This window comes from Micropterus salmoides, unplaced genomic scaffold (assembly GCF_014851395.1).
Source record: "Micropterus salmoides isolate LMB-PRFRI ecotype aquatic unplaced genomic scaffold, ASM1485139v1 Ms_hic_scaffold_6, whole genome shotgun sequence".
NCBI lineage: Eukaryota > Metazoa > Chordata > Actinopteri > Centrarchiformes > Centrarchidae > Micropterus > Micropterus salmoides.
Window position 1 is genome coordinate 26,261,241 of NW_024044348.1, and position 26,325 is coordinate 26,287,565.

The following is a 26,325-nucleotide window of genomic DNA, read 5'->3' on the forward strand; positions in this document are numbered from 1 at the left end:
AAGACCAAGCTAGGGGGAGACATCAGCTAATGCAGACAATCTGCCTTGTAATAAGTCATCAAGTCAAACAAAAAGTATTTCTTCTGATGTGTGGGTATTTTCCTGTAACCCCACCATCAGGCCACAATTCACATCCAAATACTATAAAACACCAATGGGCTGGCAGTTTCAAAGTGCATGAACAGACACTTGTGGTTATATTTACTGACAGTTATTTATTATTGAAGCAACTGAAGCCAAAATTCACTGGCACAAATCAAATATCATAAAGACTGCATATCAATGTCTGAAGTTGTTCTGTACTCCCATAGACCTTCTAGCACAAAGGGCAGGGTCTTCTTTTTTACACAAACACACGTAAATTCAACAGCACTCAACAGGAGTGTCTCTACCAGCAGAAGCACTGCAAGAACACAACACACAGACATCAAACTTGTTTTGTAAAATTGCATCATATTGAGGAATATTTGCTGGTTAACATAGCTCAGTAGCTTACAAATATACTGAGTTTTGTTTAAGCTCCCAATTTAGTAAAGTTAACAGGAGATAAACAGGATTAAGAGTCTACAGCTATGCTAGTGCCTCTGTGGGGTTGTGATGCTCACTGTAAAGAAAATCAAACTCGTTTGACCTATATAACACATATCATGGCAAAATAGTCTTCATGTGTACCTCAGGAATTCTCCCAGGATGTACAATGCCAAAATGTACATGGCACTTCAAATAATACAGATCAGCCAAATAATATGCGCTACTATCCACACAGACAGATGTCATGCCATCTGAATATGGACATACCAACCCTGCTTCTGCAACACATGAAGTACCAAGCTACAGCTTCATCCTTCTTGTCCCAGTTCCCTTTTTACACATGTAACATCATCTTCATCTTGCTCTCTTCTCTCTCTTTTACTGGCACATCCAGAACATTGTAGTCTTGAAATGTGGTGGCTGCTATTCTTAGCTTTTTGGCATAACACTGCACACGCTCAGACCTACATTAACACCGCTGCAAAAACACACAGTAGCAGCAGAACAGCACATCAACTTAAGGACTCAGCTGCCAACAGAAGTACCAGGGAGTAGAGTGATTAAAATTAGCCTTGTGGTTCTCAGTTAAACCATATACTGAAAAGCGTCCCTGGTTCTATTCCAGCTGGGGACTCACACACCTTCCTCTCAATTGGTAATTTCTGTCTGTCTCTATTTTTTAATCAATGAAGACTAAAATGCAAACCAAAAAAGCAGCAGTTAATTTACTGGATACCCACCCAATCACACATATATTATCATTTCATTGTCACTTCCCTTAAAGAGCATTCAGACAGGGTTATGAGTACATGATGCCAGCAATGACAATACAGGTGCAGCAGCGGAAAGAACACCAAATACCTCAGACAAGGTAAAGATTACACACCTGAACGTCGAAAAGTGTATATGTTTCAAATTTATTATTTAAAAGTAGCCTGTATTGAAGATTCTTCCTTTAAATATGTGGTATTATGCTCATTTTCAGGTTCAAAATCCTATTTAGGGGTTGTACCAGAACACGTTTATATGGTTAAATTTTCAAAAAACATCATATTTGTCCTCATACTGCATATTGCTCCAGCTCCTCTTTTCACCCTGTGTGTTGAAGGCTTCGTTTTAGCTATGGAGTGATACTTGTCTCGAGCTGTTCAGAGCAGTGTTTTCTGTGGGAAATGGGAACTCCCTTTGGACTGGACCTTGGGCTTTTTCACCTTGCAAACCTATTACATGCACAAAAAAGGTATATAACTCAATAAAGGAGAGGGAAAAGCCAAAAAGCACACCACCTCTTTAAAAATAAATCTCTAAAACATGTCGCTATCCAAACATTACACCCACGTGTGACCTTTGAAAACCACATTCCAAAGCCATAAGAATTAATAAGGTAGTTATTAAGTTGCCCCACCATTGCTGCTCTCAAGAGCATTCACTGCTTTGGGAAGGTTTCCACAAGATTTAGGAATCTGACTGCAGTGATGTGCTCCCACTCAGCTACAAGATCACCAGTGAGGTTAGGAGCTGAAGCTGCATGCTGGGATCTTTAGTGCTGCAAATGTTTGCCAAAGGAGATCGCATGGCTGTATGCTTGATTTTGTGCATTTTTCAGCAAGGGGTGAGCAAGGCAGCAGAACACACAAATTATTAATTTTTTAGACATACAGTGCAACTAACAAAAGACAGGGAAAGAAAGCCTTCTCCTTTAGTGCCTTTGCTATCTTTAGTATTTAATAAATGTGCTTTATTCTTGGATCCTTCAGCAGAGTTGGAATACCAGCAACAGTACTGCTAGTAGTAGCAGCAATAAGACTCTTTCAACACAAAAGCAGCTCTATCATAACTTTGGATGCCAGCCTGAAATACATAAAAATAAAAGAAATAAAAACGTTAAATCATTTGTGAAGTCCATCTGCAACAGCACCTCTCATACTGAGTCAGAGAACAGATCTCTAGACCAGTCACATGCCTCGTTCTGATCATCAAGGAGGTAACAATTAGATCCATTCAGACTCCCCTCATCAATCTCACTGTCACAATTTCCTGTTTGTGCCGGATCTCTCTGTGATGATGTGAGAGTTTGATCCAACAGAGATCTTTTAGAATTAACTCCATCTCCCCGCTTTCCTTCCCAAGTACAACCCAAATTACTGCTGCTGATCTCAGTCTGCATTCTTCTGTGCTTCTGACTCTGTCCTGTTTTAGCAGCTGGAGTAGGAGGAACAATAATGACTTCACTGTCCTCCCAATCATACACAGTCACATCACAATCACTTTTGTGGTCTGTCCTTCCTGTTGACCCTGTCACTTGAACGTCTCTCTGGGTCCTCAGGTGGTGCTGAGTCAGCAGATGGTTTTTATGCTTGTCTGGTTTGCAGAACCTCCTTTTCAGGGTAAATCCGTGGCTGTGTCTGCTTTCTTTCGTAGACTTTCTGCCACGTTGAGGCAGCCGGTTAGCACTGACGTAATTTAATTTGCAAAGAGAGGAGGTGATTTTGGCTGGCTTTTTACTGTCCAATTCAGTCAGACTTCTGGAAAAAGCTAAAGAATCTCGACTGTCAGCTTGTGAAATGAATTCACCTACTGTCAATGTTCTGTATGAGGCGGCAACAGCCACTTTTACAATGGGGGTGGACTGAATGGGAGGGATGAAGTCAAGATCGTGTGTGCCTGGTGGAATTAAACTCTCTCTGTTATTGAATTTATTACTTTTTAGTTTGTGTGTGTCTGGAGTTGAATGTGGAACATTAGACGTTTCACTCCTCACGTGCGGTTTGTCTGGCATGGAAAGTAGTGAGCAAGCATCTGTGGTCATCCTGACACTTTCCGCATGCAAGTCGAGCGTGTTTGTGTTCATATCGACCTGCAGTGAGCTGCTGAATAGATCTGCTGAACAATTGTAGGTATCCCCTTCAAGCTGCTCTTCTTCGTTATCAAAAGACAGAGAACTAGCTTTCTCATCTCCCTGATTATACTTGTGAGAAGAAATGTTTCTGGCTGGACTTACACATCCAACAGTGCTCTCACATACCTGCTCAGATAAACCATGTCTGTCACCTTCATTCACTGCAGGTGTATTTGTGATGTCCAATAATATTTGTGAGTGGCTATCGGTTATCTCTGTGTTACCTTCACAAACAGAAGCTGATTTTAGTTGTAAGTTCTTGTCTTGTGATCTGACTTCAAGGTTGTTCCTCGCTGTTTTTTTGTGATTTTGCAAATTGATATGCGGCTCTGTTTGACAAGCGACATCTTGGTTTTCCTCACACAAAAACTCTGTCAGACTCTCAGAAAAAGGCAAATCCTCCCAAGCCAAGGAGCTTGACAAACATGCGTCTGGGTGTTGCCTGGAAGAAAACCCCTTTGCCTTGGAGCAGCTGTGGCCAGGCGAGGAGGTACTAAACCAACTCTTCAGGATGGAGGTGTTTCCAACAGCTTTCTCAACAGATGAGTATGGGTATTTGGCTAATGACTGACTATTGTTAGAACTGCACTCTAAAGAAAGAAGAGGTGACAGCTCTGTCTCGTCTGTGCCTTTATGGTTCTCCAGACAGCCTCTCTGCGTAGGATGTGGTGTTCTGTTGTTGTCTGTCGGTCGGCTGTTCTCATCTCCAATGTCCTGGGTACAATAGCTTTCTTCCTGCTCTGCTGATGAAGTAACTAGACCTAGTGATTGTTGCCATGGAGGAGTGGGAGTTAGAGAGCAGTCTTGGTACTGTGATCTAGGATGAAAACAAAAGCAAAAGGAAACAATTCAACAGGTGCTTTTGCATTAGTAAATGTAGTGAAATGATCGTTTAACATATTAAATGCTGTAACTTGATTTAAATATAAGAAAACAAAATAAAAGGGTGGTGTGAAGTATATAAATATAACTCAGATAATAATGACCTTCAAGTTTATTTTTTTGTAATTCCGTTGCCTTGAAATTGTTCTTACATTTAATTTGTATTTTCTTCCACTCCAAAGAACACTTTCAAGTGAGGAAAAAGTTTTTGAGGCACATTTACTTGTCACTAGTCAAACTACTGAGCTTGTATTTTGTGCTGCCAATGTGTTGCTTTTACTTTGATTTGAGTCATTCTCACTAATTGGGCTGTTTACAAATACAGTAACGTCAGAAGTGCAAATAGGCTAATTAGCCACAGCTTGACCGTGGTTTCAGTGCATTGTTAAATATTTAACAGGCCTGAAAAACAGTGGGCAGAGTTCAAAACAAACATAAATATACATTCATAAAATATTCTGATTTTGCTTCCATATTCCATATTTCCTCTGGATTATTATTCCTATGAGAAATCTGCCTTCCTATGCATGCAAATAATCAAAACTTTGTCCAGCCCTATGCACAACTTCCTCATCTGGCATTGTGTGCTACTATTCCTGATGGTGGCGCTACAGCAACAGTCTAAAGTTAAACACCACCAAATTCATAACAAATCAGTTGTACATAACACCAATTTGAAACTTTTACCAAAATGTAGGCCAGGTGAGCTCATGTAAGCTATAGCTATCAATGGAAATTGAGCATCTTTGAACATTAGTTTGTCAGTTATGGCGAAGTCAATCTTTATAAAATTTGAATTACAGACTTGTCTATGTTGTCTCTATGTCTAGGCTATTTTGAAACCCTTGTGATTGCCTATGTCATAGTGTGAAGCCATCTATGGTTTCTCACTTAGCATGTAGCTCAACAAGATCTCTTGGTGTCTAAGGTTGTGAGTTTGAGACCTAGGTGTTGCAGAACAAACATGCTAATGTAAAACTAATTTCTAGTTTGTTTCTGGTCCCTACAGAGTCGGACCTTGATATAAAATACTGAGAATTATCAGAAAGCAATAGTTCATCAACAGTAGCTTCTTCGTGTCATTACCTTTGCAGTGATTGGGAAAGAAGACCTGAAGCACAAAGTGAGGCATTACTGAAACTGCCGGCTGGAGAAAGACGTGGAATCAGCAGCAGGTTTGCTGCTGGGGGTCTGGAGGATCCCAGCTCACGTTCTGCAGCTTTCTGAAGAAGGATTCGATAATAACTGACCACTGTGCAGCCTTCCAGGCCTGTAGCTTTGGGGAGAATCATCTGACTGGCAATAAACTGGACTGTGTTTTTACTGCTGGAGCCATTCACAACAGCCCCTCCTAACCAAGGCCTTCTTTCTGTTTCGGTTACCTGAAGGACAAAGACAAGACCATGTGTGGTTTAGAGCAAGCAGCCTGACTAACAATGAAACATGCATTTTGGACATGTTCAAATATGTATAATTATAACCCCACCATTCCTGGAGTTTTGAGGCCAATATGTTAAATGTTATTAACATTTGAGTGGTTAAAAAAATAATAATAATCAATAATATATTTACCAATCTTTTTTTTTTTTTTTTTTTAAACATAAACAAGCACTCTTAATATGGATTACTGAGATTTGTTTTTAGCCATACTGACAGCATGGCTCTAGGGACGGCAATGGCATTCTGTCGACTGGTAGGTCTCCCACTTTGGTCCTGAAATATCATTTCACAACTACTTGATGGATATCAATGAAATTTGTACATAAATTTGTGGTGTCCAGAGGATAAATCCTAATGACATTGGTGATCTCCTGACATTTCCTCTAGCACCACCATGAGGGTGCCATTTGTGGTTTTTAGTGAAATGTCTTCCCAACTGTCAGATGGACTGCTGTGAAACTTGGTAGAGATGTCCATCTTTAGGCCAATATATACTTCTACATCAAATCTATGTCGTAGGTAGGCCAGACTGACGTGCACCTACCCAGAAATGTAAAAAACAAAAAAATGTAACTAAACTTCATAGCAGCACACACTACAAGAACTGTGGTTCTTGGTCACATTTAATCCTACACATTTCTGGCTTCTCCTTCATCGCCACCGCCTTGTTTTTGTGTTTTGGTAATTTCACTAAAGGTAAATGCTGTTCATCATTGATCAGCTCCTACTGCAACATGATCTGCTCAGTTTTCCCACACCGCGAATAGGGCCATCGGACGATGTCTACAAAGAAACATCAGGATTGTCAATGACATTGGGTGGGGTCTAGATCTCGATCTATAGGCAAAAACTTGGTTGTTTGATAGGCTGCATCATTAAGAAGCCGGCATGAGGCTCCCGTGGAAAACTCTGGAAAAAGGTTCTGTGTCTTTTCTGCGACTTTATAAAACATAATGCTGATGGATATAGTCAGGGAAGCACAGAGACAGAGAGAGTGCGACAGAGAAAGGCGGGGCAAGCCAGTGTGATGGCAGTGAGAGACCGGATGTGTAGGTTTGTGTGGGGAGTAGGTAGAATAAACTTAAAAATAAAAATGTTTGTGGGGATTAAAACCTGCTTTCATATGGTGGTAGGCAATGGCTTCGTCTCTCAGGCCAACCCTAACCGTGAACCAGCGTTTTGGCATTCGTTTTGGTGATCCACTGACTTTTTATCTAGCCCCATCAGGTCTAAATTGTTATTTGTTTAATTGCATGGCTGTAGACTATTAGTCTTGATTTAAAAAATTGTGATCAAGATACATACTAAAATGGTTGTTGCACAGTTGAAAAATCTAGTCGTCAGTGCTCTCTAATGGACAAACTATGTAATGGTGACATTGTTTCTAAAAGACCTAATTTGACATTTCTGTACTGCCATTTTTTGTTACTTATTGGCCAACATATAACACTGTCTTCTACGATTTCATGGAATTGTATTGTTACTACTGTCCTAGTTGGTGGGGGTTCAAAACTGGCAGGTTTGTGGGGTAACATTTGTCTCTGTTTAATAATACATGTATACATGGACAAAGAGCGAACCCTTACCGCTACAGACAGTGGCAAAACTAACCAGTATAGACTATTTTATATTTTTTTACGTAAGTTGGGTACATACAGTAAGAAATGCTCTAACCGCTGTTACACTGACAGAGCATTAGTGTGAGGCAAAGCTAAACAAAAAACACAAACCAGGGTTGTGAGAATAGTTACATATAGCTGGAATTAAAATATTCTTACAACTGTGAGCTGTTTTTGCAACTACAGGTAGTTTAAAATTTCAACAAATATGCAATGACATTTAAACATGTGCGTCTTGCTGTATTTGGAGAATAATGACTAAAAAGAGATTTGCAAAGGCTCACGAGTTGGACATATGGTCTAATACAGTTTAATCACTTAGTGAGATCAAAGAACATGTAAAAAGGCAAAAAAAAAACAAAAATTAGTGGTCTTTGTCAAGATTTGTTATACAAATGAAATTGGAAATAATACTAAACTATAATTGGTAATAAAAGAAAATCTACAACCCAATTTCAGCCTGGTATCAATATCAGTATTGGTACATGCACATCCCAATACAATATCCAATACCCCACTGCAAGTGTACCTTTATACCAAAGACGAAATGTCTGCCAATGAAACAGTCCTCGACAGCTTTCACCAAAAATGTGGATCTGGCTGATGCTCCAGCTGGTCCCTCCGAGTTTTCCACCAACCTACAAAATTCCAGACAAAACAAAATTGCACAATGCTTTTCACTTTGCTGACAGACATATAGGACACTGATAAAAAGTTGAGCTTTTTAAATGTGTCTCATTAAACACTGGTAACATATAGGCAATGTGAGTAACAGTGACTGGTCAACAGCATTATAATTTTTACTAAAACATAAAACGTTTCTGAAATAAAACATTAACCTGCCAGATATTTTGTATCACTGTTGTTTAGGGCACCATATACTAACTAAACTGTCAATATCTGGGTAGCTTACCACCTGTGCTTTATAATTTGCTAAAGGAAACCCTGCGGCATATACTGCTTTCATGAGACTTTTCCAAAAATTCAGAAACTGAAGGGGTCACTGAAGCCAGACTTGTACGTAAGTAAGATGTTCAATTTGCAGTCTAGATGTATAACACAGAGAATGATGCGATGCTTCAGATTCAGAGCAACATGGTCAGAGTGACCTTGTTCAGCCTGTTAAATGTCTTGCAATTAAATAAAACTGAAAGAGCTGTGGCTGATTACACTATAATTCCAGCAAATTCAATCCAAAGACACAAAAAAGGATGTTCATACTTAAAATGTGTATACAACTGATGGAATTTGACAGGATTTGGAGTTGCTTGAAAGATAGTTTCCCCATACTCACCTCTGTAAACCACTTGCAGGAAGGCCAAAGAATACATTCAAGCAGGTTCCAAAAACTGTTACTCCAAATATGCATCTTTCCCGGGCCACCCTCAGTGAGAGGCGGTATCTGTGCTCAACCTGTTCCCTTGGACAGCTGTAACCACACTTGGAGCATCTGCATCTGTGGTGGGTAGACAGAGAAGACAAATATGCCCACGTGAAACTGACTGGGAGGGAGTTAATATAGAGTTGATTTGCATTGTAGGTTAACGTTTAGCATTTTCCGGGTAAAGTAATCAATTCATTTTCACAACCTTGACATAATAAGGTAACTTACTTGTATTCATTTTACTTAAATTTCATTTGTTTGGCGTAATTAGTCACAGTATTGAAAGTACAATCCATCCAAAGTACGTCCCCCCCCCCAGTGAAACAAATCTTGTGCTTTTGCGTTTTTACCTTGTCGTGTCCTGCTGTTCAACATAAATCCTGGAGAAGCAGCCTTTGCAGCACGGATAAACCACACAGGCATCTTGCAGAGATAACACAACACAATCTACCAGAGCGCGTCTAACAGACATTTATCTTGCAAAGATATTGTTACTCTGCAGATAGCAGACTAACCTGAGGCTAACGTTAACTAAAACTCTCACGAGTGTTAGATTAACTTAAATGTAAAGACAACAACGTCGATACCAACAATTGTTCATAAAGATAGAACCAAATTTCATTCAAAGCTTTAAAACAAACAAACAATTTGTATCCATTTCTTCAGCTGCCTTTACAGCGTTGTGTATACGAAGTACTTCTTCTTTTGGTTTACTGGCGGTTTGAGAGCTAGCTTGTAGGTGCATTGCCGCCACCTACTGGCTTGGAAGGAAAACAATACACTGCTAAATCTGTAGGAATTTTAATCTAAAAAAAAAAAAATTAAAAAGCTTGTATCGATATGTATTTCACCTACTTATATAAATAGCAGAACATGTATCAAAGGGACACAGGATAAGTATAGGGTGGCATTTTAATCAGTATTAAATTCCTCACCTGCACAGGTGTAGGCTAAACAAGGAAACACAGATAGATTGAACATGCTTTAAGCTACTATGCTGCACACAATGGAACCAACTTCCCGACTAGATCAAATGCGCCCCAAACCTTTAAAATTGCCTCTGTGTTTGAAATGTTCCACATAAATAAAGCTACCTTGCATGCAGGTTAATTCAGTATTGTATATAGGCTATAGTGCATAGGCCTACTTAAACGGTAGTAACGGACAGTGTAAATGACTGTGTACAATATTTGTACATGACTGCACTACATCTACATCGTTTATGAAATGCACTTCTACATTTGAAAAGTTCCTGTGAACACTGTTAACAGGAGGCACACAGAGATATAGCTTTCACCTTTAATTATCCACACAGCAACAGTTTTCAAACTACAATGGACGCCCAACCTCAACACCACCACACCCGCCCCACTCCATCCCACTCCAGCGGGAGGCGGTAAGGAATGGTGCTTGATGTTTTCAGTGATCATGTACAAGTTCACTAATTCTAAACATAGGTATCATTTACACTGGGGACACTGGGGACATGTCCCCACCAATTTGGGAAATGGCTGATTTTGTCCCCATCACTTTTTTAAATGATAATTTAATAATTTGTTAAAAAACGTTCTAAAATATCTTACAGTTAAACAACAAATGAAAATGCAGGAGAAAACAGATCTGAAAGCAACACAGAATGCACAGACATTATACATTATGCACAGATTCTGTTTTTACCTTTATTTATTCAGGGCTTTCACTGAAAGGAAGCCTCTCTTTTGCAGGAAGACCATGATTACATTGAACAGTCACACCCAGATGTACAACCACAGCCTGATCTGGGATTATGGGCCTTGCTCAAGGGCACCTCAGTGGTGGTAAATGAGGGAGGCAATACTACTTTACTACTACTTGCTTTAATACTACTGTTACTTTCCACACCCAGATTTTATCCTGCCGGGCCGGAGATTGAACCTGCAACCTCCCGGACTGTTACATTCCCCCTCTGCTGGCTGCTGGTCATGACGTACAACTCTACATGATGGTGACTCGTGTGTCTGTTTTTTCCCTCAGGTGTTTTAGGTTTGGGTGACGAGGGGAGAAACTCATAAGAGGGTGCTGGGTGCTTGGCTCCCTGTCTTGTCCACCTTCCAGCCCTGGCAGCAGCCGACCACAGAGATTGCAACTGATTTGTATTCCTTTGATTATTGTTATTTTCTTATATTTCTGATGGGACTGGTAGTTTAGTTTTCGGGGCTTTATTTCTGTTTGTTTAGTTAGGCATTGGTTTAGGGTAGAGGGGAAGCCTCCAGATCCTACGGCTCTTTGTGGGCTGGTCTGGAGGGCTTCCCTTTATTTTGTTTGTTTTTGTTTGAATTAAATTTTGAACTTATTTCATGTTTATTTCAATAAACTTATGTTTTTTGCCTAACTCCTGGACTCTTGGATTATGTTCGACCTCCATTGTAGTTCGGTAAAGTTGGAAATATATTCACAGATTCGATCTTCCGGGATCAATAACTCATAAGCAAAACGTTTTTAAAATACAAACAACTCCTCTTTACTATAGTAGTTAAGTAGACAACAAGCTACAAGTATCTTCACCTAAATGAGTTGTCCTACGAGCAGCACAAAAAGCACTGGTCTCTACGTGCAGCAGGCTGTATTATTAAAAATAGGCCAACCTAATATTAGGTATGCAAAAGTCTTTTTTCCCGAAACTAAGTGTTGTAGTATAGCCAGCAGTATATCATGAATGTGTAAGGTGATTTTGGGGGCACTACATTGTATAAGTGGGAAGTTATTTAATATTTATTGAGTATGTGTTTTCGGCGTTGCAATTTGTAGACGGTCCCTGCGCTCTCGTCTCACAGCCGGCTGCACGTAGAGACCAGTGTTATTTGTGCCGCTCGTAGGACGACTCATTTAGATGAAGATGTACTTGTAGCTTGTTGTCTACTTAACTACGAACTCTCCATTGTAACGAGCTTTGGTGGTGCTCCTAACACAGACACATGTTTGCTTCTCAAACCTTTGGGCCACCACGGTTCACTTTTATATAACTATAGTGATATATTTTGAAATGTAATGTACAACCTGAATTTTGTTTCCTTTTCCATAAATAAAAACATTTCCTCCATAAGTTGGTGCAGAAACTTTCACCAGAATGCAGGAAATTAAGTGTTAAAACAGGCTAAAGTTTAAGGATCTTTTTGTCTCATTCTCGTGAACCTAATATCGCATATCGTGAATTTGTGAAGTGTCACTTTTCAACAAAATGACGCTCTTTATTCTAAATGTATTTTCGTATTTGTGTTGCTCCACTTGCACAATATTATACTAAAATCTGCTGTTGGCTGAAGTGCGTGTAGTCTATGCCTTCTTCATGACGAAAGAGCTAGGAGTGGGACGCACTTCCCCTGAATTGATAGAGCAGCATTTACAGGAACAGCTTTCCATAACAGGAAGACAGAGATACTCTCTTTACAGTCTCAGACTGTAGGCTACTTATAAGCACGGAACAAACTACCTTCACTTTCACACAATATGGATCGTAGCTGAGTTGAGTTGCTTTTGTCGAAGGAAATAAGTGGAATACATCGTTTAAGCATGGAGTTCAAGAGGTAACGTTAATCTAGATCCTTGGAACTCGTCTTTTACTTAAATCAAGTTAGTCGCGTTAAAGTAAAGACAATATCTGCTGTTGTGTTTGCCCTCAGGCGAGTTGGCGATTGGATGTCTCTAATCCTTAAATTAGGATGTATTGCGACTGCATTAGCTGTTTCTGGTACGTATAGTGGACTTGAAGACAGCTTTTTAAATAGTCCATCTATGCAATACCTCATTCTCATAACCACTCTCATCGTAATTCTGTTTCGTGCAGGTGATGATAATAAAACAGGCCAAAATCTTGACTGTACCCACAACTGCACAGACATGAATTGTCAGTTTGAAGCGCAAAACTGTTCTGAATATAATCTGATTCTCCAGAGCAACGACGGGTATGGGTGAGTTGTTTTCATTTAGTTACTGTGTCTCTCTCCAGAGCCAGTGAATTTATAGTGTAAAAATTGTACATTTTTAGCTTAGTTTTGGGTGAGAAATTAATCAAATAAAAATATTTATTTCACAAAAATAGTTATTTTCAATATTATGTATGTAATATTAAAATCAACTGAATCACTCCAAGAAGCCAGAAATGTAAATGTTCAGTATGTTCACATCGTGCTGTATGTTGTATTACACAGGGAGAAGCATTGTCTTCTGAAGCAGTGCCACACTGGACTGTGTTGTTGCTCTGTCCAAATGATTCTTGTTCCAGGGGAGACTCATACAGCAACAGTTGGCGAAAAAAGAGGCAAAAAAATTGAGTCCAAAAACATCAGCGTCACAGACACCAGTAGGTTTACTAATTTAAAATGGAAGTACATAAATCTGCAGCTGCCAAAAATAGATTGTTCCAGAGCCAGAATAAAAGTGACTGGGTTAGGGGTAGGATGAAGGTTAAGAAACTTTCCACTTACTTATCTTTCTTCTACTACAGTGAAGCCCCAAACCCCAACAATCATCTCAGTGAATGAATCCAACGGGAATTTTGAAGTCCGATGGAAGACAAACATGGAGAGCCTTTGTGGTAACAGGTTGAAGGCTTGTGTGACTTACCATAAAAAAGGAGACACAGAAAAAGTAGGTTTGACATAACACTGTGATCATTTGTCCTGGAGATGTAGACATAGTCATGGACATTTGATTGTGTCAGGTTGCTGTATGGTTGCAGAACCCTCCTTTTTATAATTCTTGTTTCTCCATACCAGGTAGGAACATGTACACCTTTCAAACTGACAGATGGACTCAATTACTGTGAAATACCTGGTCAACACTTGGAGCCAAGTATGACATATGTGGTCAGCGTGAAAAGCCAAGCAAACTTGAGTGGCCTCTTCAGTGACAGCAGTGAAGAGAGGGAATTCACAACCCGTAAGTGTCTTTCTCACAGTCTTTTTTTTTGTCACTTTTCAAGCAGGAGAATGTATATTTCTTAGACATGATAAGACAGCTTAAATATACAGTGTTAATACTTCACATTCAGCTGTATCACGATAGTGCTGATATCGGCTGCAAGACAAATTTTCCCTCAAAAATTCAGTGCACAGAGGGATGTATGCTGATGCTTCTCTTTTCATAATCAAAACATTTTTCTAAATTTTAATGTATACATTTTTTAGGGGGGGGGGGGCATTTTGCCTTTATTGGACAGCGACACCTGTACATAGAGACAGAAAAGGCGGGAGAGGGAGAAAGGGGATGGCATGCTGCAAAAGGCCCCGGGTTGGAATCAAACCCCAGAGTTTCATAGTATTTTAAACTGCTGTGCGGTGGTTTGGAGTCTGATGTGCTTTCATATTCTTGGGTCTATTAGCCAAAGTGGTCTCTTCTCTCTCTCTATTCTATATCTATATGTTGCTTCATTCTTATGGGCACACCCATTGTTGCACTCCTGATGAAACCTGATCCATATTTTCATCTAATTTGTCTGTAAACTGTGTGTGATTGTGTGGACATGACTGGTGGATGTTAGGCCCATTTGAATATCTCTAATGAGATGCAGGCACTGAAATCAAAATAAATATTTAATCACTTTAAAGACATGCATTATAGAGTATTAATGAATGTGCTATGAGCTGTCATTGTGGATCCTATTGCATTATGATACAAGCCTGGTGCAGATCTAAAGGCAAACACTATAAAATTTATCTCTAGTTTATCTCTCTACTGTATGCCATCAAATGGAGTGATTTTAAAACTCACTTTGTATATATTACTTCACAGCTGTGTCCCCTAAGGTCCTGCAATTGGCTATCATCATCAGCCTCAGTATTGCTGCAGTCATCATCAGTGGTGCTATATATGGCTGTTATGTAAAGTAAGTCATGCAGATAAAACATTGTTTGGTTTCTCTGTTAGTGAATTATATGTAAGGCTTCTCATTAGATACTGTAACTTCTGTATTGTGTTTATGCGTTGTGTGTAATTCTGATATGTATTTGTGCATTTGATTTTAGGTTCAAAACTAAGTGGTGGGACACAGTTGCCAAATGTCCAAATCCAAAACTTCTTATTATGCTTCCAAGTGAGAAAGAGGTGAGGCACCCAGAGATGTAAACTTGATGTTGGCTATAATTTAAAAAAACCTGCAGCTAGCTTGTTGCACCTGTTCATTTTACTTAATTACCAATTAACAGTAAAGTTACAATTCTTAAATCATTTATTGTTGCCATTTTTCAGCCATGCATCTTTATTCTGTTATTACTTCTCTATATCGATGTTTTTGTTGTTGGTGTTAGGGTCGGCCATTCACGCACTGGATTTACACATGAGGCATTCACAGGAAACAATGGAGCATGTAATACAGTGCTACCAATATTTTATTTTGGAAAACAACAGCATGAAGTCAGGTTGCCATTATGACTGACTTGCTCTTTTATTAAAACAACCGGAGTTTGTTTGGCTGCACTGTAAAGCGAAACACCAGTTGGTCTTGTGTTGTATTTCAGACAAAGTAGTTGCTCAACAAGTTTTTGCTGTAGTATTAAGCCACAGTTGCTGTTACCCCCAGTAACCACGACTGTTACCAAACCAACAAGTGACATCTTTAAAAAAAACTTAAAACCTCCCCAGATATTTAAGATAAGAAACATGAAGAAGTCCAATTTAAAAGTTTTTTAATACACTGCTACAAAGTCAATGTTGAATCTAATGGAAAATAACATTTCTAACCCATTTAACTGAAAATTTTCAGACCTGTTTTTTAAATCATTTTCATTGTCCTTGTTACAGGTCTTGAAGCCTATGCCACCCATCATCTCCTCCATATGTGTTGAGCCCCTGGTTCCAGATGACAACAAACTATGGTTTGTATGGCCTTACTAGTAAATCAACAATACAACACATTGCCTTAAGGATTTCTATGTGATTATATTGGCAGTTTAAGTAACCTGTTTCTCTGTATTCAGGTCAAAGGAGTCACTGAGAGACACCAGCAGTGGGAGCCTTCAGCAAAGCAGTGGAATCAGCACTGGCTCCTCTTGTCTCAGTTATGCGAACACAGAACCTCCTGACATCAAAGCCGTTGTTAAGGACGCCCTTGATAAAGTCTTCCCCAATATCAGCCCTGTATCGCCACTGACCACCAGTCCACTTACAGAATTAAACAAAGAGAGTGGTTTATTCTCAGATTCGTACAACGCTTGTGGTGTCAGAGTTGATGACATTAATTCTGGATCATCTGGCTTTGACAATAAAACCTATTCCATCCTCCTTCCCAGCTGCCAAAATGAGATTATGACACACAGCTCGGAGGTTCAGAAGCAGGCTGAAATACTTTGCGACTCTGGATACCATCCTAGTGAGGGTGTCATTGTAATCTGTCCCGACCAACAGGTACCAGCTTGTCTTCTTGATGATTTACTACCAGTGGTTTCATCTCTTATGACAACAGACTTGTCATATCAGCAGTGCAATGCAGATTCTGGGAGATTTTCACCTGCCGAAGACACCAGTTTGTCCTCCATCTCTAGTGAAACCAACACAACTGCGTCATGTGATCCAATATCCAGAGTTGAGAGCTTTGATGAGGTGGTCATTGGTGCCACAAAGCTAAATGGAAAAGCTGAAGAGGCCATCCTATGTGATGACAATCCCTGCTACAGATGTGTGCCTGCAGGCTTACACAGCTGTCCTCCAGTGGATGATGACTACCAGGCATTTCAAAATCTAGTGGATCATGCCGATCTTTTGTTTTCAGAGACGAGAAGTGTTGAGGGCGAGGAAAATTTGAGCAAATATCCTGAGGAATCATTCATCAACATGCCTCAAAGCTTCTGTGGCCCAGTTGTTCCAGGTTCCATTAATAATGTCCAAGGTGGCCAGTGTCTCTCTGAGCTCCAAAGACCTTTTCCCTCTTTTATCTCTGCTGGCCAGTCTATGCCAGTAATCACTGACAGTGGCTATCAAAGTGTGTAGCGCTTAATTTTCATGCATTCATTTGGCGGAAAATTATGAAGATGAGAGAGAGGATGATCTAATGGACTGTGGGGTTCAAGTCTGACATATGGCTCAAGTGTCAAACTTGGATACAGCAGCAAAAAACTTTCACCTCAAGGTTCATTTAGTAGAACTGTTTTGACATGCTTTCTGTTTGCTATAGTGATTCAAAGAAATCCCAACATTTGTAGCTTAAGAACACTTAATTTCTTTAACTGTGCATAACAGCCGTTGATGTGAAGCATCCATAAAGTTTGTACATAAAAACATTCATGTAAAATTTCTTTCAGAAACCATGTACTTGTTTTGAGATAAAGTTTGAAAAGTGTGCTTGCTGCAAATGCTTGAACAAAACGACCACAGTTAGCTGATGTATCTGTCTCAATCACGTTTAGCTCATGGGAAACTGGTGTTGCATTCCTTAGATATTAATGATCTGAGAGGAAAACTGTCTGAAATCATGTGTAACTTCTGTGAAATATAAATCAACAGAAAAGCCATAATTAGATTAGATTATTTCAATCTTCCTCGGAGTTTGCTTTGACCAGGGGAGTAATCACAAGGAAATGGCAAATAAACCGAATTTGCCCATTAACACTGAGCCTTTTAAGGGGAAAACATTGACTTAACGCTGTGTCTGAGACAAGCCACAACAATCAGTCATGCTGACTTAGTGCTGTTCTGGGTTGGGAAATTACTTCCTCATAGCTCTTCTCTGGAACTGTTAAGCCACTTCCACAGAAACACACCATCACCATCACACAGTAGATGATACTCATCAAAGCTAACTCACTTAATTCAAAGGAACATTCACATCATTTGCAGTGGTGGAAGAAGTATCAGATCCTCTACCTAAGTAAAAGTACTAATAATAGACTGAAAATGTCCTGCATTCAAAATCTTATTTAAGTAAAAGTGTGTAAATATTATCAGCAAAATGTTCTTAAAGTGAAAGTAAACTCATTCTAAAGTAAAATGGTCTTTGATGGTGTTTTACTATTATATTATGATGTTTCTGGATTAATATTACTGCTGCATTAATGCGAATGTTGCCTTTTTCTGCTGTAGATGTTTAAGGTTGTGCTAATTTTGACTGCTTTACATACTGCTGGGTAGTTTAATCTACAGCCATGCATTCTATTATATAAGATCATCATATGTTTGTAGTGTCACTGTCCTGTGAAATACACAAATCTTTAAAAAGTGAAGACAGTGTTTTACAATGGCTGTAGTGCTGACAGGCATATACAGTGAGTTATGTACAAAGAATACACTTAATATACAGTAGGCCTACATAGTCATTTCCCATGCTCATCTTATAATGTGACTGTTCACTGCATGTAATATTGTATCACACTGCATGTTCAAGAAATGTGAATGGTGTTAACAGGAGGCACACAAGTTTAAAAGACTGCGCTTGTGTATTTATACAGAATAACAACTGTTTCATATGAATTTCAAAAGTAAAGGTACCTGTTGCAACATGTAAGGTAGCTCATCTGCGAAACACAGCATTAACTCTGCTTCCACCTGGTGGTCTTACATGAATATACATTGTCTCACTGCTGCCACAGTTATCGTCATGTGGAACCACGCGAAAACCATGTAATCGCAAACATATTGGAGCACTGACTATAACCCTGCAGGTGACACATGCATGCCAGAATTAAATGGAACACCCTAATACACTGTATATTCAGCATAAAAACCTGTTCAAGGACCGTCACAGCTCTCTGCTCCACCTCGGTCTGCATTGTATAGCCTGTAGTGTTTCCTGTAATTGGAGGAGCCACTTAAGCTGTGAGGAGGGGTTTTGGAGGAGCATAGCAAGATTGTCATAACTGCAAGGTCTTTGATTGGAAGAATGCAGTGGAGGAGGAAGTGTGTCCCAGAGACTCTGATTTAATCTGAGCTCCTAAGAATTTTTTTTATTGCTGAAACTCCTGTGTAACCGGTGACATATCAGTACTGAACTCCTTTGTGCACACCTCAAGCTTAGACTGCAGCATGCAACAACCAGGCCGGCTGAGGCTGAGGCCATGGCTGGAGGAGCAGATTCAGTCTGGGAGGTATCCAGGAGTCAGCTGGCTGGACCAGGTAGACCACTCCATCTCACCCTCATCCCATACCATACACACACATACAGACCTAGGTGCAAAAGGTTTTGTTGAAAATCAGCTTGGGCAACGTTCAGAGAAATAAAGCATGAATTAATGAAATGCTTTTGGCAACAATGGAACCAATTCAATGCTCTTTTATTGTACTTTATGCTACAGTCAGCGAGAATCTTCCAAATTCCATGGAAACATGCCGCTCGTCATGGCTGGAGTATCGACCGAGATGCTACACTCTTCAGGAGTTGGGCTATGCACACAGGTATGAGCCCCACACAGTTACAAATGCGTTTTTTTCCAGATGGTTGGTCCCCTGGTCAATTTGACTAGTTGTTTGTATTGACTGCTCTTATTCTATCAATCTAAAACCTGAAAGCTTGTGTTACATTCTTTGCTGAAGCTTTGATGCAAAGCAACAAATTAGTAAAACCACAGTTAAAAAAGCTTATATTTGTGATCAGTCACCGCACTACAGCAGGGCAAAATGGCTAAAATCAATACCATGATATTAATGAAAATATTTTTATGATTAACCTGCATTCCACTAATGCGTTCACACAAGTATGTATTTGCAATTTGAATTTGCATGTAATAATATTATTGTAACAAATCAACAAACAATCATGTTAAGTTATCCCTCAGCCCTGCATATTAAAGTGATGTGTTTCTGGAATAAGTAGGCCTTATGTTGTTAAACATTCTTCACTGCCTGTTAAGAGTCTATATACAAGACATCTTGCCTCACCTTGTATTTGACATTAATTTTCCAGTTTTACGGCTTGTCCTGGCATCCTGGCGGTGGACAGTCCCAGGTTCAATTCTGGCCAGGGATCTGTCAACACTGGTTTTACTGGATGACTTTATTAATGAAAAAAAAATTTCTTAAAACCATAGACTAATCCTCAGTACATAATTTTAATTTTTACATAATTTAAAAGTAATGTTTCTAAATGCTAGCTAAAGTTGTGCAGCTACAGTGGCACTTGGCTATTTTCACTTAATTTAAAAATGTTGAAAAAATGTTTCCTGCTTAATAGAAGTATTTCCAGAGAAGAGCAGCCTCAGGTGTATCGCTCAGTCAATGCATTTCTAGATCTACCACATTCCCAGGTTGACAAATACACAGCAACCATAAATAACAACAGTGTGTGCCAAACAAATCTCAGGAGCAGACACTTTGATCTCAGTCTACTTCATTTAACTCCCCTGCAATGACAGCTCAATGCCAAACTGAATTCAGAGGAACAAAAAGATGATTGGTCGTTTCATGTGGGTTTTTAGGGTGTGCAAACGCTGCACATTTACAATTTTTCAAATGCAGTTGCCCCTGCTGATGCCTAGATTTGTATTTATATTTGAGGTGCAAAGTTCACAAGGCATGTAACACTCTGTCAAGTGCAAATCCTTTCTAATAATCCTCTCAGTTCATTTAATGGTTACCCTCTCATAGGAATGAGGAAATTTTGAAAAAGTAATCTGTGTCAAATTACTGATTACCTGCTTATAGTAATCATACAAATAACATGGAGTGATTTGTTTTGCTTTCTTGTTGATTACGTTGTGTCCAGAATATACACTTAAATACACCAAATTCATAGATTATAATATAATAATAATTTAATAATCTTCTTCTGTAAATCACTTTTGTTTCATAATCTCATAACCAAATGTTTCGTTAATCTAATTTCTTGATGTTCTGAGTAACGAGATGAGTAAAGTCATTGTACACACACACGCACACGCATCGCATCACGTCACTCCAGTCTTGGGAAAGTCATGCTTTATGACTGTGTCTGCATCACATCATGGGAAAGCTCCAGTTCAGTTGCTGTCAATGTGCAGGGCGATCGTATTGCTGTCAAAGTACAACAGGACGACTCTTCACAAGATCATATTCAGCAGTTAAATATGTATGGATACAATGTATAAAGGGGTATGTTCGAAATTTCAGCTCAATATTGAAGAGATTTTAATTAAACAAAATGATTAAAAAGTAATAATGTAAAGTATATAACTGAACCATCAATTAAGAAACAAAAAAGGATTAACAACAGTGGGAGGTTGCAGCATGTGTATTGTAAAGCTGGTGCTACCTGTGCTCCTTTTCTTCCTGTCAGTCTTTGTCTGCTGTAAATGATCCATAGTACAATATCTTACGCTCCAGTGATTTTCACTGAGATCCAATTCACACTGTGGTGCTAAATAGGACAAGAGACTCACACTGGATAAAGTAACTTGACTGTATAGACATGATGGTCTGTCAGCTGGTAATAGATAATATTTTACTCAAATGCAGCAGCACAGTTTAAGCTGTTACAACATTGTTTGAGAATAAAAATAAAGCGATAAATCCTACCCAGAGGTTGTTGTTCTCATCAAAACATATTGCTGTTGGATTGAGCAAATTCAACCCTTTTCAGGTTCAGGTTTATTTAGTCTATAAAGAATAACTTATAGGTGTCCAGTAGATCCCTGTGCAGTTAGCCAACACAGTTGATCCAGAGTTGATGATGTAAAAATCATGTTAATTTGGAAAGCTGTAAAAGCCTTCTGCAGCTTGCCCCAATCCATGTTTTACTGCGCAAGTCTGTGCAATGGAGGTGATAAGTGCAAAGTTATGAGAAATGAGGTTTGAAAATACCTGGATTTTCCTTTAACATGCCCTGAAAATCTTGTTTTCGCCAAACTTCTCACCTTGCTGCAGTGATGCACAGGAGTACTCCAGGAATGGAGTAATTTCTATTTAAAGGACTCAGCACGTTTTTTCCAGGAAAATCCAAAGGATGTGGGGTTTATGCATGCTCCCGAGTGCCTTTCACTCCTCTACAATATTAACAGTGCACAATACGAACTGCTTAGAAATGGAGTCTGCTAATGTCAACCAACGACCAGCACCCAACACAAAGTCAAAGCTAAATTACTGCAAAGCTTGTTAAATAAATTGTAACATTGTGGTTTTAGCTGGCTAATGTTAGCTTCTTGCTAATGCAGACAAATTGCAAGCTAGCTATGGCCATTCAGACCCCTGGGGCTGATCTCGCTGGTAGATTTACTGGCATGCTGTTGCTGGTTGCTGCTGTTGCGGCACGGCCGGCGCCGGAACCATGCAGCATGGCTGGGTTTGCAGCATGGCTGGGTTTGCAGCTAACTGGCTAACCTTAGCTCGCTAGCAAAATACTGTGTGCATAATCAAGGAAGACGCATCTCTCTCGCTCGCTCTCTTAGGTCCAAACTGGGTTAGATTAGCTCTTATCCTGGCTCTCTTATGTGGTGTTTGGTCCGGCTGGTCTGGCTAGATAGTTGGAAGATGCCATGGACAATGGTTGTGTCAAGTACTGCTGCACTTAATCCAGTCCCTACCCTTTTCTGACATTGATGAGTGTATTTCTGTCGTAGGCTCATATCTGCTTTCTACTAGCCAAGAGCGAAACAAGGCAGGGGCCAACTATCTAACTGAAGTTGGCTGTATCTTGGCTCTTCGGCATGGGTCTGGTGTTAGTTGCTTAGTGGCATTGGCTGATGGGGTGATTTACAAACAGCAAGGTAGTCAGTGTCATGGAAATACAGGTCCAAATAAAATAGAGGAACATTACAGACAGTAACATCATTCTAAAAATGATTGTAATTTATTTTCCAGAATTCAGTGTTCATTTCAGCATTCAGTCAACTGGCGCCCTATGATGATACTCGCTCAAGCCTAGTAAATAGGGACCTAACCCAAAAACCAAGAACAAATACACACACAAAGACCCATGTTTGTCTCTGCACTTGCTCACTTCAGGGCGGTACTATCCAGGCAAAGACAAGCCAGATCCCAAGACATGGAAGGCAAATTTCCGCTGTGCCTTGAATTCTCTGCCTGATATCTGTGAGCTGCAGGAGCACAGCAAAAAGAGAGGCAGCAATGCCTACAGAGTCTACAGGATGCTGCCAAGCACACAAACACACAGACGTAGGAGAGGTAAGACACAGCGTTAAAATGTATTTGTCAGTTTAAAAGTAAACCTATTCTGACATTTTCAAAGACAGACCTCATGTGTGACAGTGCTGTCCTCGGCTCTCTCAGGACTGCGGTTGTTCAGCAGGCCCCGAGAAAGACAGGTGAGCTTAGGCGATGATACATACACCATGCACACTCGGCAACCCGCAACAACTAGACCCGTTTCAGACACACCACAGAAGGTGGAGACCCCCGCAGAAGACACATTTGGCAACATCCAAACACACGGTGAGACGGTTGTTGTCAAAGTGTTTTGTTGTTGTACTGTCTGTTGATTATAAAAGACGTTGCCTCTGCAGCCTGGTAATCATGATAGTTACTGATTTTGTGCAGGGATGTGGGAGGCCAAAGCAGAGGACCAGGAGCAGAATGAGGCTGTGTTTAAGGTAATAGACCTTTAATGTACTTACTGACAAAACACAATGAATTTTGGTTTTCTGACCAAACTTTTTGAAGGTTACTCTCTCACATCCTAGAAACGAGATAGAAAAGCATGTGATGAAATTGCATCCTATTTGACTTAACTGCTTAGAGATGAGTTGTATATTCCTGGGGTGCAGTTTGGGTTGTGCAGGTGGTGTCTGACTGACTGACTGTAGGTATTTGGTCTCCCATAGTTGATGGACCACTTAAGCAGCGCTGATCTCTGGAACCAAACTGGGGAGCAGAGAGGATGGAGAACACACACACTGTGGGACCACTGGCACTGTACGACACTGTAAACCTTATATATTTAAACAGTTTGTGCATTTGTGTATATTAAGACTGTCCTTGACTTCGTACAGTTTTTACTAGCAGTTTTATGATTTCTTCAAATAATCGATTCATTTAGTTAATTAAAGAATGGTATCTTCATGGCTGATTGAAGACAAAATGTGGATTTTGTGGACTTGAGGGAGAAAATTAAAAGAAAGACAGCACATCTTTCTTAGTTGACCAAGCCACAAAAGAAATGTTCGTGTGTGTGGTATGAGTGTGAATAATCACATGCTGCAGTTGTAAAACAATATAAAATCACAATTCAGTTAGATAAAGCTTAGAGTTCCCATCTGTTTCTGTCTTTGCATGTGTGTTTCAGTGCTGTTTTGTTCTCCTCAGGTGCTGGTGATGATAACCAGTACTCTCTACACACGGAGAACTACAGCGATCTGTTTGGTCCCAACTACGTCAAGGAGCTTTCCGATTGGTCCACATATCAGCCAACACTGATGCCATAGCTGTGCGCTAACAGCCTATCCTGCAGCTCTTTGTGTTTACCACATACTTGAGAAAAAGCATCCCCCCCCCCCTCCGCTCCAGGCTTTCTTGCTAACCTTTTGCTGATTTCCTCCTGCTGTCTATCTGCTCAGCTGACTGCTGAAACCCAGAAACAGGAGAGGGGGAGCAGACAGAGAATATTGCTCTGTCAGTCAAAGGAGCAGGCGGTCATCCTCTCTGCTGAGCATGCTGAGGTGAAGATCCTGTTTCAAGCCAAGCTTTACCTCTGTCACCATCACTTGGGTTCACTATGGTTCAGTGCCTCAAACTCACTGAAATGACACCAAGCTCACACCACAGCTTACAGAGTAAACAGATCTAATTTCGCTTCACTGCAGGATCAGTTATTGCTCTACGGTGTCTTTGAGTTTTACTGGATGTTTAGCCAACACACAGTAAATGAAGTGCAGGATAAGTGGCTTTCACAGTTTGCAGATTTGTGTTTGTTTGAGTGGAGTTCAAGACTCATGCTTTGCTATCGTACACAGTAAGCTCACTCAAGTTGCAATAAATGCAGTATACATATATATTTTTAGTCCGTATATATACATTTGATTCCTATACCTTTTTGACTTTGGTTGTACCAATTTTTAAGATTTCTCAGAGATACTCATGATCATTTTGTATATTATATTTTTTGGGGGCATTGGATGGTGCAATTTGTTGTGTGTGATATTGTAAAATGTGTTATGTGTTTGTTTTGTATTTTCAAAAATAACTCTACATTTACAAAATGTAAAAGCAGCTAAAGCACACACACCTTGTTGGGAGCCTTTACATGCCGTATATATATGTGCTTGTTTGGTGTGTTCGCTTGACATTTTATTTTTAACAAAAAATGTTTCCCAAGATATTTCCCCTTTCATCTGAATCCTGTAAAAACATTATGGTAATTGACAGAACAGCTCAGAAACATGGAGTGTTACAGATTGTCTTGTCTTTTTGGCACTTCAATAAAATCTATAACCTGCAGGGAGAATAAATCATATTTGGTATAATTCACTGTTGTTATGATCTCACCAAAATCAATCCTCCACTGAATTGATGTGATAAATAAAAAAAGCTTACCTGTAACATGCTTTTATGGTTTATTGATTTTTAAAGATTTGTGCATTTTAAAATTTTCAGAAAGATATTTTAAAAGCCCAGATCCTTCAAAGAAGGTGAAAATGTCCTGTGTGAATTGCTCTCTTGAGATCATGTAACAGCAATCAATCAGGTTGAGGTCAGGACTTGTTGGTGTATTTTCTTCTGCTGAAGCCATTCTGTTGTTGATTTACTTCTGTGCTTTGGGTCTTTGTCCTGTTGTATCACCCATCTTCTGTTGAGCTCCAATTGAAAACATTCTCATTTTTTCCCGTTTATGATAGCAACCCTTCCAGGCCCTGAGGCAGCCCCAAACCATACCTCACAGTTGGGAAAATGTTTTCATGTCGGTGTGCTGTGGCTTTTTTCCTCCTCCTTCCTGAGTCTTCAGGTGACACTCTAGGATCCTTCTTAAACTCATTAATCATATAATTATCTCAAACAAGTCTGCTCATTCTCCTCTGACTACTGCCATCAACTAGACATTTTGGTCCACACAACTGCCGCTCACTGGATATTTTCTCTTTTTTTTTTTTTCGGATCGTTCTCTAGAGATGGTTGTGTAAGAAAATCCCAATAGATCAGCAGTTTCTGAAATACTCAGACCAGCCCTTCAGGCCCAAACAACCATGCCACGTTCAGTCACTTAAATCAACTTTCTTCCCCATTCTGACACTCAGCTTGAACTCAAGCAAGTTGTCTTTACTACGTCTGTATCCCTAAATGCATTGAGTTGCTGCCTTGTGATTGGCTGATTACCTATTTGTGTTACACAACTAAACAGGTGTACCTAATAAAGGCGCTGTATTTACACGCTATTTTCATGGTAGATATTTTGACTTATCAGAAACACAGATGCAACTAATAACACTAATAGTAGCTTTGTTCCTTTGAAGTGTCACAATGCCACGCCAGCGTGTCAGCAGGCACAATACTATGGCCTTGAAGACTTGCATACCTGAATGTAATGCAGCCTGTAATTACACATGCTTTTCCTGATAAATGCAGCTGAATGTCTAATAAAAAATCATTTTGAAATTTATAGATACAAGTTACTTTTATAGATTAAGCTGATGAAATACAACTCATTGTCAAGATTAAACCAGTGATTCCCAAACTATTTGGCTTGT

At 39.7% G+C, this 26,325-nt stretch overlaps 3 protein-coding genes across 4 annotated transcripts; 2 read left to right on the forward strand and 1 right to left on the reverse strand.

Annotated features, from left to right (window-relative positions):
- Positions 1-195: 195 nt before the first annotated feature.
- Positions 196-9,461, reverse strand: ddias (DNA damage-induced apoptosis suppressor). The gene is made up of 5 exons (XM_038701846.1): positions 9,106-9,461; positions 8,666-8,827; positions 7,901-8,009; positions 5,399-5,694; positions 196-4,247 (listed from the first exon to the last, which is right to left on the reverse strand). Exons 1-5 carry the CDS (start codon positions 9,225-9,227, stop codon positions 2,453-2,455), a joined length of 2,484 nt encoding a protein of 827 aa, XP_038557774.1. The 5' UTR covers positions 9,228-9,461; the 3' UTR covers positions 196-2,452.
- Positions 9,462-12,135: 2,674 nt separating this feature from the next.
- On the forward strand, positions 12,136-17,241 carry LOC119890718. 2 transcript variants are annotated; one of them, XM_038702098.1, is made up of 10 exons: positions 12,136-12,318; positions 12,415-12,482; positions 12,579-12,696; positions 12,943-13,094; positions 13,239-13,381; positions 13,510-13,672; positions 14,525-14,618; positions 14,758-14,836; positions 15,533-15,606; positions 15,709-17,241. In XM_038702098.1, exons 1-10 carry the CDS (start codon positions 12,305-12,307, stop codon positions 16,715-16,717), a joined length of 1,914 nt encoding a protein of 637 aa, XP_038558026.1. In that variant the 5' UTR covers positions 12,136-12,304; the 3' UTR covers positions 16,718-17,241. The 2 variants fall into 2 exon arrangements, with proteins under 2 accessions (XP_038558026.1, XP_038558025.1); XM_038702097.1 differs by having other exon boundaries at positions 12,137-12,318; positions 12,579-12,702.
- A 693-nt stretch (positions 17,242-17,934) lies between these two features.
- Positions 17,935-25,183, forward strand: LOC119890719 (interferon regulatory factor 1-like). The gene is made up of 7 exons (XM_038702099.1): positions 17,935-18,835; positions 19,015-19,114; positions 22,634-22,813; positions 22,919-23,080; positions 23,186-23,238; positions 23,470-23,560; positions 23,951-25,183. Exons 1-7 carry the CDS (start codon positions 18,746-18,748, stop codon positions 24,067-24,069), a joined length of 795 nt encoding a protein of 264 aa, XP_038558027.1. The 5' UTR covers positions 17,935-18,745; the 3' UTR covers positions 24,070-25,183.
- Positions 25,184-26,325: the final 1,142 nt, after the last annotated feature.

What these genes read in the sequence shown, in the direction of transcription:
- ddias (XM_038701846.1), bottom strand. Translation starts at nt 9,227, where the DNA reads ATGTCTGTTAGACGCGCTCTGGTAGATTGTGTTGTGTTATCTCTGCAA. An exon ending in GAACAGCAGGACACGACAAG is followed by an intron (nt 8,828 to 9,105) that starts GTAAAAACGCAA and finishes TACCCACCACAG; the next exon opens with ATGCAGATGCTCCAAGTGTG. An exon ending in CCTGCAAGTGGTTTACAGAG is followed by an intron (nt 8,010 to 8,665) that starts GTGAGTATGGGG and finishes GGAATTTTGTAG; the next exon opens with GTTGGTGGAAAACTCGGAGG.
- LOC119890718 (XM_038702097.1), top strand. An exon ending in GACTGCATTAGCTGTTTCTG is followed by an intron (nt 12,483 to 12,578) that starts GTACGTATAGTG and finishes TGTTTCGTGCAG; the next exon opens with GTGATGATAATAAAACAGGC. An exon ending in CATCAGCGTCACAGACACCA is followed by an intron (nt 13,095 to 13,238) that starts GTAGGTTTACTA and finishes CTTCTACTACAG; the next exon opens with TGAAGCCCCAAACCCCAACA.
- LOC119890719 (XM_038702099.1), top strand. Translation starts at nt 18,746, where the DNA reads ATGCAACAACCAGGCCGGCTGAGGCTGAGGCCATGGCTGGAGGAGCAG. An exon ending in GAGTCAGCTGGCTGGACCAG is followed by an intron (nt 18,836 to 19,014) that starts GTAGACCACTCC and finishes TTTATGCTACAG; the next exon opens with TCAGCGAGAATCTTCCAAAT. An exon ending in GAGTTGGGCTATGCACACAG is followed by an intron (nt 19,115 to 22,633) that starts GTATGAGCCCCA and finishes TGCTCACTTCAG; the next exon opens with GGCGGTACTATCCAGGCAAA.